Source organism: Uranotaenia lowii, chromosome 1 (assembly GCF_029784155.1).
Source record: "Uranotaenia lowii strain MFRU-FL chromosome 1, ASM2978415v1, whole genome shotgun sequence".
NCBI classification, from domain to species: domain Eukaryota; kingdom Metazoa; phylum Arthropoda; class Insecta; order Diptera; family Culicidae; genus Uranotaenia; species Uranotaenia lowii.
The window spans coordinates 154600332-154613417 of record NC_073691.1 but is presented as its reverse complement, the minus strand read 5'-3'; the positions used below and the strand labels follow the sequence as shown (position 1 = coordinate 154613417).

The following is a 13086-nucleotide window of genomic DNA, read 5'->3' as shown; positions in this document are numbered from 1 at the left end:
AGAATAGTGGTATGATGCCAAATCTGGCCAAAATAGCGGAGCTTGACGAACAGAAATGCGCTATGCTGATGCAAGAACGGCAAAAGGCGCTTCTCGATGCACTCAGATTCTCGTCATTTACTGTGCCTTTTGTCACTTATGGTTCATAGGCTTACCATAGGCTTAATCTCAAATTTATAACATATTTGCCTTATTTGGCGATCGAATCCCTCTGATGCCCTAATGTGCTGGTGGTTTGTTTTAAACCTACATTACCCTCAAATGCATAACACATTTGCCTTGGAGGGCGCTCGGATCCCTCTTTACCATAATGGTCAGTCGAACCTTTTTTTTATTTTTTATTTTTGCTTGGAATTTACTAAAGCTACAACAACTCATAAAATGGGGTATAAAAGGACGAATTCTGGCTTTCATTCAAGGTTTCCTGCAAGATCGAACATTCCAGGTTATATTGGAAAACCATCGATCAGACACCTATCGGGAAGATATGGGTGTTCCACAGGGATCTGTGCTCTCTGTAACACTTTTCCTGATAAAAATGAATGGGGTGTTTCAGAGACTACCAGGCGATATCCGGATATTCGTGTACGCTGATGATATTGTAATCATGGTGTTTGGATCAACTGTTAAAGCCTCACGAGGGAAGCTGATACAAGCTGCATCTTATGTGGTTAAATGGGCATCGGAGGCCGGTTTTCAGTTGTCCGTCCCAAAAAGCGGCTACATACACCTCTGTGAACAGCTACATCATGTAAGTAACACCCCGGTGGTCATCAAGGGGGAACAGATTCCCAGGAAAAAAAAACCCTAAAGATCCTAGGTGTAACCTTTGATCGCCACCTAACCTTCAAGCCACATTTAGACAGCTTTAAAAAGAGCTGCAAGACGAGAATCAACTTTCTAAAAACACTAGCGGGCAAACACATGAACACCAACCGGACGACGAGAATCAAAATAAGCAGTGCTATTGTGAACACGAGGTTGACATATGGCCTGGAGATCACGGGGATGAGAATCGACGCCCTTATCCAAAAACTGAGCCCAGTATACCAGAGAGTAGTCCGAACCACATCTGGCTTACTTCCTTCAACCCCAGGAGCTGCATGCGTTGAAGCAGGCGTACTCCTGTTCAATCATTTTTTAACAAGAGCAATCTGTTACCGGACCATCGGGCACCTGGACAAAACTGAACCAACCCGGTCGAACGAGGAGTGCTGCCTCCTAACTGAGGCTAACCGTCTCCTCATCAAAAATATCGGCCAGGTGCTCCCATCTGTGTCCGGGATCCACTGGTGCGGAGCTAGGGACTGGAACTTACCGAAAACTAGAACAGATCTAACGATAAAAAACCAATTTAGAGTAGGTTCCAACCCAATAGCGATTCGGAAAACAGTCACTGAACTCCTTAGAACCAAATATAAAAACTACACCGTCCAATACTCGGACGGCTCATTAGCGCTAGGGAGAGTCGGTATAGGCATCTCAGGACCTGATCTGGAAACCTCCCACCGCCTCCCGTACCAGTGCACAATATTTTCAGCCGAAGCAGCAGCAGCTTACATCGCAGGAGTGACTCCGGATGACCGACCAATCGCTGTACTCTCTGACTCAGCCAGTGTCTTCACCGCACTAAAATCTGAGACGGTCTCGCACCCATGGCTTCAACAACTACAACTAAAAGCAGTACCAGATACCACATTCGTTTGGATTCCTGGACATTGTGGAATTACTGGCAACGAAGAGGCTGACCGCCTCGCCAAGTCGGGTCGACGACAGGCGCGACTCACCAACTCGGTCCCAGCGGCGGACTTGAAATCATGGGTAACGAAAGCAATAGCAAATAAATGGGCCGAGGATTGGCTAAATTGTGATCGAGAAGGAACAAGAGAGTATTTCCTACGAAAAATCAAGGGGGATACCTTCCAATGGGAAGATCCTGGAGCACATCAAGAACAACGAATACATTCACGCTTAAGAACGGGACATAGGGGGAAGTCGTCTATGGCCGGACAACATAGTTTTTTCGAAAACACATTATCCTAATAATGTTTTAACACAATGAAAATAAAGTCAATAGTAGCCTAGTATGGTGTTAAAAATATGGTAATCCAATCTGAAAAGGTAAACCAATGATAGTCATCTAAAGCTTTTGCCTAGTAGTACGGAGAGGATCGGCTAAACTTTGCATTTGTATTGTGGTCAGTTTTTTCGGCTTGTAAAATTTGAACTGCCCATGAACGACATCGTTGATTGATTATCTTTCGACTACAGTAGATATAAGATAACAAAACGGAAGTTAAAACGAAATATTAGGAAATTAAAAAAAAATGCGATTTGTCTATGACCGGACAAGAAAATATTCAAAATTATAGATGATTTCAACTTGAAACTTCAATTTTTTCATCTCTAAAGCACCCTCAAATGGTAAGCAGCAGATAAGGATTAAATAACGTAACTATTTTGGTCCTCTGAGAAATTTTAAATTTTGCTGTCCGGTCATAGACAATTTTTCTCTAGTTTTTCCGAAACAAATGTTACATACTGGTTTGTCAAAAAACTTTTATGAATGGCTTCATAGAACGTTCAGTATTGGAAAACACATAATCACAAGACCTGTGCAAATGATTTTAGTCATTTTGCTACATTTTTGTGCCATTGGTGACAACTTTGGTGAAGTAATTCGTAGTGTCCGGCCATAGACAACACTTTTGGAAATGAGTGAAAACTAACATGAAATGATTTCTCTTACTCATGAATATGTTGTAAATTTATTTTTTTCTAATATAGTTAAGTGATCATAATATTGATACTCTTTAAATCAGTAGAGAAACCAATATTTACAAAAATCTATTTTTGAAGTTATTGCTTAAAAACCTTAAGTGTCCGGTAGTAGACAACTTCCCCCTACTTCTTTCGCATACAACTTGAACGGTGGCGAGAATTTCAAGTTCCAGTGCACTGCATGCAGAGTCCACCAGTCGGTGGAGCACGTTCTCTGCCACTGTCCACAATTCGAAGGCGTAAGAAGTCAACATGAAATCCCTGTAACCATCAAGGACGCTCTAGGAAATGAACCGACAGTGACCGCAGCAGTGATGCTGTTTCTGAAAGATATTGGACTTTACGATCAAACTTAGCGAGCAGAAACAGACAGGAAGGAGGAGTAAAGGAACTGCCGGTGGTGGACCCCTTAACGATGTCTGCCACCGGTGGAAACCACTTCTCTCTTCAAGCAACCAAACAACCTGGCAATAAACGCGGAGCCGAAATTGGACACGATTCGGACAACCCTGAATAATTTGACAACGACCGGCAACGAAAACTGGAACGATTAGGACACATATTAAAACTACAAAATAAGAAACGTGCAAGTCCTCAACACTTGGAGTGGTCTCATCTGGACTTTTCCTGTATTGGGTGAATTTATTATAATACGGGAATTCTACCCCACCACTTGGGAAAGCCCCTTCAGGGCCTCCCTCGAACTTTAAAATTATTACAAAGAGACGAACCAGCCCGAGGCTGAAAGTGTCAAAAAAAAAAGAAAAAAAAAAAGATTAAGCCTATAGTAGAACCGTCAGCCCGCAATGGTTAAGCCCTGCATTTGTGTTGTTAATTTGAAAGTTGAATTATGTTTTATTTGAGAGGAGAATTGTGTTTTATTTGAGATTAAAATTTGTGTTTTAACTTGAGATAAAAATAAAAACAGAATCGATGGTTATCCAGGTATTAGCCCTTGACCATCGGTTAAAGATTGAAGCCGGGTTTTAGCTCGTGGCAACCGATAATAAGCAATCGGTAATAGATTGTAGCTGGGTTTCAGCTCATGGCAATATAAAAATATTCAAACTAATAATAAAGAAGTAATTATTGAAAAAGGGGAGAATGTGGCATATTGATATATGCTCTCTTTGCGCTCCCACCATACATGAGAGCCAAACTCAACCAAAGATGTTAAGCCATCGCTAGCACAACTGATGTGTCCAGAGTCTAGTAAACTATCAGGTCAGTTGTGCGGGAATATAACCTCTAAAGTGTTTAATACCCGGACTCCACACCGAGGACGATAATACTGCTCTTTTACGTTTAGGCGCGAGACTACAAAGGATCTGCGGTCCGAGCCGTGAGGAAGCCAACCGGTGTTTCCGAGCAAATTCCATGAACATGAATTCTCTAGCATACAACATTTAAGATTACGGAACTGAAACAAAAATCTAATAATTTGTAACCAACCGGTTACATGATGGCTTGGCTTCGTGTTTTCAGATTTTTCCAGCAGAATTTCAGTAAAGACGTATTTAGTGGCAAAAAAATAATCAAGTTTTGTTAACAAACGAAACAGCTGAATCCCCCAAATTTCATTAATTTTCATTCAAAAAAGAAGTATTGATCTGTGGTATTGGGCCAAAAAGTAGAGGCAATTGAAGGAGGAGGATGCAGCAATTCAAAATACAGATTTGACGAAGTGTGGGGAGAACTGACCAATAACATGATTGAAAAAAGTGTGCGCCAGCCGATGGGAAATACCAAGAATGAAGTAGAAATATTTCTCTAAAAAACGATAACATTATTTTTTAAATTTTTTCCATGATTTATCATAAGATAACCTATATTTCCTTCATAGAAAGTATTTTAATCGAAAGAATGGTTTTTTCTAGATACACGCTTTCGTTACTGTCCCATTTCTAAATGAACTATATATACACACAAAACTTTCGGGGCTCCACTTAGCAAAATTTCGCTGTTACTTTCCGTTAGCAAAAATATTTTTTTACTGTTCAGTTAGCAAAAAGCTACATTTACTTGATTTTAGTAATAAAAAAGGTCATTTTACTAGATTTTAGTAAAACGAAGGTTTTTCAGCCGCTTTGTTCACAGACAGCAGCCGCCGCGCCAGTTGGGAGAAAAACAAAAAGCTGTCGCGATTAAGTGCGGTTCCGGATGTTCGTTGGTGGTGTTTCTTGTGGTGGCCTACTCCGCGAGTAAATGATATCTGAATCGACACCGGATGCTTACAGGTAAGGTCCGATCTTGAAATGTTTAGATTGTCCAATTTTTAAATTTCAAATTTGTGTGTTTGTTTTTTTCTACCAGGTTAAAACTGCAACACGAAACCCGCAACACTCCGGCAATAAAGAAGGACCACAACTGGAAACAAGCTGCATCCGGCAAACACCCCGGTGCTTTCTTTAATGAAGATGGCATGGGATTTCGCTAGCCAGTAGGTGCGTTCCCAGGATCGGAATTTCCGTTTTACAAAAAGTGTGATTTTTTTTTAATGTTAAAAATAAATTATAAGTGAATGAAATTTGTGTATTCTACTCAATAATCAAACATTCCCCTGATTCTCCAGAGAAAAAATAACAGAACATGAAATTACGGATCCGGGCAATCTTTTTCTCCGGTTTTTGCTAAAAATATGAGTAAAACAGCGGCGGCTAACTTTTTTTCTCGTTTGCTAAAATTTTAGTTAAAAAATATTGCTAAATTGATTGCTAAGTTTCTAGCTGGTCAAATTTGAGCAAAATTTTGCTAAATTCCGGCCTCGAAAATTTTGTGTGTAAGCTTTATAAGAGCATCGGCACCGGTAAGTGCTAGTGGACACATTCTAGGTCTTATTTTAGCTTTTCCATCTCATTTGCGCACCGGTAAGTGCTAAACTTGTCTCCATTTTTGCCACTGGTGACACACCGATAGCTGTTGTTGTTGTTTGTTGCTATTTTCTTTTGACGCTTCAAAAAAAATTTTTTTTTCTTATTTTTTTTTTTTTTTAAGGATTTTTATCCTTTAAGGATGATTCATCCCTCATCCATCCGTGTCTAGTGTTTTTTTTTTTTTAAATATACAACATAACATTTAAAGAATGTAAAAGGGAAGAGATAGTGTCAAAAAGAGAAGATTTAACCATTTTGTCATTTTTCATGTTTTAGGATAGATAGGATAAATATATTGTCTTTGGGTCGAATAGATGGGACAATTTATGAGGATAGGCTTGATTGTTAAAAGACAGTCACATGAAGGACACATTGGAGGATCAGCTTGCTCCATTAGATAACTGTGGTTGAGTAGGGTGTGTCCAATTCGTAGCCGTGTAAGAGCTCGGCGTTCTTTAGGGTTGGGACGATCTACCCATTTGAGGGTACAGTTTTTGATTTCCCGGAGTTTGTTGTTTTGTACTAGTCTCCATTCAAACGCTTCAATAACGACAAACTGGAAACACGTACTTAGAACAAAAGAAGCTGCTGCTCTTTAAGTTCGTCGTCGGTCGTTTGACTGCGATTGGAAGATGCTTGACTATGAAATTCTTCTAGCTTCACACGACTGCGGAAAATTTGATCATCACATAAATTGGAACTCATTTCAGGAACAGTAAAATGAGCTTGGGCCTGCTAAAAAGTATGAAGCTTGCCCTTTACCTACTCTTACATAGATTTCCATAAGAATGACAGTTAATTGGAGTGAAGGCTATTGCTTTCTCTGTTTAACACATGAGAAATCGTATACCGGAATTGCGTCCATCGCCTAATGAGTGTGACGAACCAAAAGTCATCGAAGTCACAGAGGTCACTTCATGACGATGAGGATTCTCAGTGCTCATAGTGAATATCAATGAAACATTCTGGCGATCTTAAATTACTCAAATTTACAGATGATGGTTTTAATCTTGCATGTAATGGATGTTCGGATATATGCATTAATAAAAAAAAATTACCCCTAGCGATTTTTCTTCTCTGATTGATGAAGTTTATTTGCCCAACTGTTGGAAAATATTGTATTGGTTATACAATTTGTCATATTTCATGCTTTCTTGATAGTATGCGTAATTCTTTGTCTTTACCGCAGAGCTGCCCTCGTTTTGGCTTTCATTTTATACTTCATTCGATAGTGTTTGGCTTATAAGTTTTTTTTATTTACACGTGAGAGTTAAGTTTCCATTAATCTGTATAGTAATGCGTTTGCTTACAACCAATCGTAGCAGTGAGTAACGAACAATGTGCAGTGTCTATAATCTGTAGTGGCGTTACATTGATTGTTAAAATTTGAACAGTCGGAAAAATGTCTGATATATTTGCGGACTGGAATGTGTACATATTTAGATGCAATTAGCATAACGGATAATTTACGGGTAATCGTAAAAGGGGGTTCTTTCTCTACTTTTTTTAAAGTGCCATTTTAACTCCACTTTTTATCAAAGAAAAAAGCCAATCATGACAGTCGTTGCGATTTTCGTTGTTTTTATTCTGCACAATTTTGATTTGTTTTTTTTGTTTGTAATATTTGCTTTATCATTTTACAAAGTTTTGTTTTTCCATCTCCAATTTCTGTCCAGGGTCGATGATTTTCCGGTGGTAGGTTTTCACTGGATTTTCCAGACGCTTTCGCGGTTCCAAAAGTTTGAGGACTAATCTAACATGGCCATAAGGGATTGATAGGAAGGAATTGGGGTCTTAGAATTTCCGTGTTTTTTCAGTTCATTTAGCGCGATCCTCGTTTAGTTCATGGGGCCATTCCGTTCATCTTGCAAATGTTGAATCCTGCCAAACATCCTGTAATAGTTTCGCTAGAGAGAGTTATCCGGGAAAAAGTTTGAAAGAACAATAGAACAGTTGGGAAAAATTTCTTGGTGCGGTTTCACAGATCGAAATCAGTTTGGTTCGGAAGACGAAACTGCTGAATCAGTTGTCATGCTGTTTAGCGATTGAGAAAGAGATTTACCTCCTGTTCATCCTGGCCACCGTAACCCACTGGGCTGAGGTAGCCTCGCTTTCCGAATCTGAAAGAAATAGAAACAAGAGTTTGAGCAAAACTTTTAGATTGCTATTGCGGAAATAAAAGCATTGGATGAGTCGTATGATTAAGATTTCCGATTTCTTTCGTTTCTGAATTTTATTAAAACGGGTCAGTGTCATAAGAAAAGCGATTAGGGCTATCTGTACTGTTTCTTCTTGTTAGTACCTACTGTTTCTGAGAAAAAATTAAAAGCACTTCAAAATATAATGTATTACACACAGGTTGTTGATATCATTGTTTCACATTCTCAATCGCAACTCTCAGTTAATATTTGTGTATAAGTATGTTTTCACTGTGTATTCAAATCAAATTTGAAGAAACATTGTTGGTGAACTGCTTCCGACAATCTAATAAAACCGTCGTCTGAGTTCCAACTCCAGTTCGCCAAAGAGCACATTGCGGCGCGTTGCATTCTGCTGAACTCAGACCAAAAAGGAACGTTAAATTCAACTGGATTTTCACTTAGCCACTTATTACGTGAATTTTTGCTTGATTTACCTGGAGCACTTAGAAGCTTATAAAAAATTACTCAATTCTTACGTGAAATTTACATAGCTGAATGCTGTCAAAATAAAGACACATTGAATTTACGTGAATATCCTGTGATCCGCCAAGTATAGACGGATTTGGAGCATTCTGACGTTCACATAACTCTAATTGGGCCATTCTCGTATAATCTATATGAAAGAAATAAGTTTTTTACAGTCCTATTTGTCGCGGGCAGTGTTCGCCGGCATATTATGATGATTGTTTCAAAAACACCTTTCAGTTCAACCCAATAAACGGCTATGTTGGTCGACCGGCCGCCCGTTTTTTGTACCGAGAGTTTTTGAGGTTAATTGTCTCGTCTCATCTGTACACGTCCAACAAATGTGCGTTAGAAATGTCAAAAACATCTACATATATGGATTCGATTGTTGGAGCTGACTTTTCGTAAGTAGTAAAATTTTTTGAGTGTACATTTGCACGTTATTGATAAACGATTTGTACACAACCCAGCGCTAACCGCATTGTATAATGCCTTGAAGAAACCAAATAAAATATTATCTCGTAGCTGGTTTGTTCGGAACTTTGAGCAACACTGATTGCTTCTTCATATGACCGTAAGTAGCGGCAAACCCGAAGCAATCGACCATGTCGACCGAGGACTCGGCTAAAATCCCGAGTCGATGGGTAGTGAACAAGTAGAAACAACAGAGAGATCAATAGTGGGCAAAGCACATATGTGAGATAGAGTATTGATAGAAGATCCTGCGGTCGACCCACGGAGCTCGACATGTACGCATACTGGAGCCTATTTCGTCACGTCCACCGTGGTGTTATTGGCTAACGCGCCGTTATACTGAAGGGGAAATTGCGTGTTCAATTCCCTGCCGGTAAGCCATTGGATCTTTTTCGAGAAATTTATGATACTTGCGGCTTATGTTCTTTCTTTCATTGATATTTCATGTTTCTCTAATACTTCCCATAACCTGAAGCCACCTGAAGCTATCTCTGGCTCATATTCTCACACCCAAAATAATATAGAAATTAAATTTACGGGATTTTTCACGTAAACGGAGCTTTTGATGCATCACATCGATTCTACGTGTGCTTTGTAGTAAATACTATTTTTCTATATATCTCACACATGAATTTCACGTAAAGTCCAAGTGGATGAGTTGAAATCAGTTTTTTGCTGTTTTCTCGTGGGTGTAGTGGTAAATTCTTATTGGGAAATGAAATTGTTAGCTATCCAACTTGATTTTATGTTGTGTAAAAGTGGCAGCGGATAATCGAAAGAGGTCGGAAGACGAACAGTATCGACATTTGGATGTGGCCTTTTCGTAGCTGGCTGGCGAATACTAATTCAGGTAAATTTAATTGGTCTTGCATCGATAGCCGGATCCATATCATCGTAAACTTCTTAATTTTTTCTAGAAGAAGAAGAAGAAGCACAATTGGAAACCTCAGCAACGTAAGGAAGAACGGAAAGACGATTCTATTCTGGAAGATTACTGAGATGGCGGTGATTTTTTTTTGTAGTCATGAATGCAGTCAAACGGCTCCGGATGGAATTCCGCCGTGCCCGGTTCCCCCCAGCCAGGCAATTACCGGAACCAATATGTACATGTTATGTCCATTTATGGCAACAGGAAATAATCACATCATCCTTACAAGGTAAACTATTTATTATTTTAGATGTGTTTTTATTATTAATTATTTTTCAATTTCCACAGGATTCTGCAATACTCATCAGCAAGAGATCCCGATATTGTTTTTATAAAAATGAATGAAGTTTAGTGACAGTGCACGTGTGTGACAACAGTAATCAAGAGTTAAAATAAATTTTATTTACGATAGAATTTAAATTGTTTTCATTTTTATTCACCGTTATTGAAAACGAAAAAAATAGGAAAGATAAAAATATCATTCATTTACTAAACTCATTTCACGCAGCTTTCGTCATCGCTTCACGTTGAACTCACTAAAAATTCACGTAATTTGTATGTGATGTTGACCAAGCAAAAATTCCTATTAGGGGAGCGTTTACTTATTTTATTCGTACAAGTTACGTGAAAATCAATTGGATAAAAATTATGTAGTTTTTCACGTAGCAGCTACGTGCAGATTATTTTGGGTGCACGTTTTGCGTGCCTCTATTTTCGTAGCAATAGGAATCCTCCACCAACAGAACCGAGATGGGCATGACTCCCGCTACAACGCCTGCAGCCTTCTGAAGTGTGTGCACCGCTGTCATTACACCAGCGAGGTTTTGAAAATTTTTCATTAGAATGCATAATAAATGTTCTTATTCCTCATGCTGGGTCCTTTCTAGGTCTGATATGTCAACTGTTTTTCAGAAATGTCTGGAAGCTTTTGAAAAAATGTCTGGAAAAGTGTGGAAAAGTCTGGATAGCGAACTTTATAGGTGATGACCTTTTTTTTTGGTCGCCAGATAGCAATATTACAGACTAGGGAACAAGGATTGAAAAACTCATTCAAACGAGCGACGGAGCCTGCATCGCTCCGATTTTTGCTCATAAAAATGCCCTGGAACGCGTATGAGGTGTGAGCGAGAATCTCCTGTTCTCACGAATCAAGCCCGACCAAAACGAAAACACGACCAAGGCTCCTGATTCCTTTTTGCCGATTCTACACTACTATATACACTATACACTATCAATGCCTGAGACTATTTTGATGATGTCGGCGGCGCTACGTTTTGTGCTGTACTTTCTATTTTACTACCATCTTCGTGGCATTCCTCACTCTTCAATTACTAATTCAAATCATTTCCTGCCATTTTGCAACGAAAATTTTTACTGTTTTGTCAGAAAAGTCATGTGGAAACTCTAAAGTCTGGAAGAAATGACAAAAGTCTGGAAGTCTGGAAACCTAAAAAAATGTCTGGCAAAAGTCCAAAAAGTCTGGAAGATCCAGAAAAAATCTGGAAGGTTGACATCACTAGGTCTGAACTCTGAACCCGATCTGATGGGATTGCAAGTGCAATTTTCGCTTTCATTTGTCATTTGACCATTTTGAAGTGATATGAGTTTGCCAAAACTTCCCTAGGGTCTTCACACCATTTTCTAACTGGACAGGCCTCGTTGGGTAAATGAACTCTCTGAAAAATCTTCTTTTCGGGACTTGCGACTTCCATACATATCCACGACACAAGAAAAAAAAATAGTACAATGTGAAAATTATACAATAAAGACAACCATATTTATGGCTGATTTAACCCTTTAATGAATGACTTCTTTAAAATGAGAATATTCAATGAATTGATTCAATGAAATAATTACATTTTAATTCGATTAACACAACTCAACAGGTCTGAAGTCGTTATTTTGAGTTCTATAAAAGTTATGGTTCATCAAAGTTGAAAAATATTTTTTGGAAATCTTAAACGATTTAGCAAATTTCTTCCAAATTGTTTATTGAGTGCATGAAGGTTTTTGTGATTGATTGAGATCAAAACATTTGTTAGAATTTGTAAATTTGAACAAATAACAACAATTTTCCAAAAACTGCTTTTTTCTAAAGTCGGTTTTTCTAAAAAATGAATAAATTTGGTTTTTGAAATTTTTCCACATACTTTGGTCGATATCTCACACATACATTAGAATATCGTAATAAAACTACCATGGACAAATTTCTTTTAATCCTTAGAACTTTTTTTGTGAATACATCTTTAAAAAAACATTCACGTCCTACTGATGCTTTTTCGTTTTCGTCGTGGTAGAAATGGGAAGGTTTCGCGTCGGTAAACAGTAAATCGTGTCTTTAAAATCGAGTGAACTTTATCGATCCTAAAATTGAAGAATGTGAAGTGATTAAGTGAAAACTGATTTCCCGCTCCAACATGTCCGAGCATGTCAGCAAGAAGCATCGATGGAAGATGTTTGCGGGAACCAAAAACCCGGTGAGGAACTTCCATGTTATTGCCTCTCTTTATTTCTCTTTTCTATTTTCCTACGCACAAAAGCGTAATATTACTTTAAGATGATTATTTTGAAATTTGTTTTAGGTACATATTTATTAATCCTTTCCTAAATCAGACAATATGGCGCCTTATTTCGTGTGGTTAGTTTGGGAGTGTTAGTGAATTGATTTTTAAAGGATGCTCCGTAGGTTTTAACATGTGGGCGTGAATGAATTTGTTACTTGGTGAAGCGTTTGTTTTCCGCGGCCTGCTTCGATTTTTTTCTGATCCGTTTGCGTTTGATTGTAAGTGGGTTATGAGAATAAAATTTCTATTTTCTAATATTTGGATTTTGATCGTCCTTTTCACTAAGTCGGTTGTTAAATTCTTTTTTTATTGATTTTGAATACATTATGTACCCATATGTTTTTTTTTGGAATAGGTAACAATTTTAAATAATCAAAATTGTGTGTCGCAGTATCTCAGTATGTAGTCATCAACAGATAACGGATTCTGTTTCATTCCCTAGCATACATTTTCAATTATCACAATCGATTATTTATTTTGGAATTTTAAATTTAACTATTATACCCCTTTGATTGTAGCAGATTTGAGATCCATTTGGTCAAAATAAAATTTATTTTTTCATCTTAGCAATAGATGGATAAACAATGTTGAACATTCGTAAATTGTTCAATGTTTTGTTATTGTATAGTATTTGGCACCATTTCATAGATGAATATACAACTTTATACACATTTATATAAACAGGCATAATAACTACTTTTATTTCAGGTCCGTATCCTTTTATTTATTAACGAAAATTGTTTATCTTAATAAACTGTATATTCAATAAATATTTTAAGTAATTTTCCTTTCCTGCAGAT

The 13086-nt window shown here is 37.9% G+C and overlaps 1 protein-coding gene and 2 long non-coding RNA genes across 5 annotated transcripts in view; 2 read left to right on the top strand and 1 right to left on the bottom strand.

Moving 5' to 3' along the window:
• The first annotated feature begins 4724 nt into the window (after window positions 1-4724).
• LOC129749090 (uncharacterized) lies at window positions 4725-5308 on the top strand. Its single transcript, XR_008737928.1, has 2 exons — window positions 4725-5018; window positions 5095-5308. It is a non-coding gene; the product is annotated as an uncharacterized LOC129749090 (long non-coding RNA).
• Window positions 5309-6719: 1411 nt separating this feature from the next.
• LOC129740600 (neuropeptide F-like) overlaps window positions 6720-13086 on the bottom strand; it is an 81105-nt gene continuing 74738 nt past the window's right edge. For 2 of the 3 annotated variants that reach the window (XM_055732307.1, XM_055732306.1), the window contains exons 4-5: window positions 7717-7774; window positions 6720-7561 (exon numbers count right to left, since the gene is read on the bottom strand). In XM_055732307.1, the coding sequence (XP_055588282.1) occupies window positions 7493-7561; window positions 7717-7774 (127 nt within the window). In that variant the 3' untranslated portion in view covers window positions 6720-7492. The remainder of the gene's footprint in view (window positions 7562-7716; window positions 7775-13086) is intronic. The other variant, XM_055732308.1, reaches the window with a different exon arrangement.
• LOC129740602 (uncharacterized) lies at window positions 9527-10107 on the top strand. Its single transcript, XR_008736301.1, has 3 exons — window positions 9527-9644; window positions 9712-9951; window positions 10011-10107. It is a non-coding gene; the product is annotated as an uncharacterized LOC129740602 (long non-coding RNA).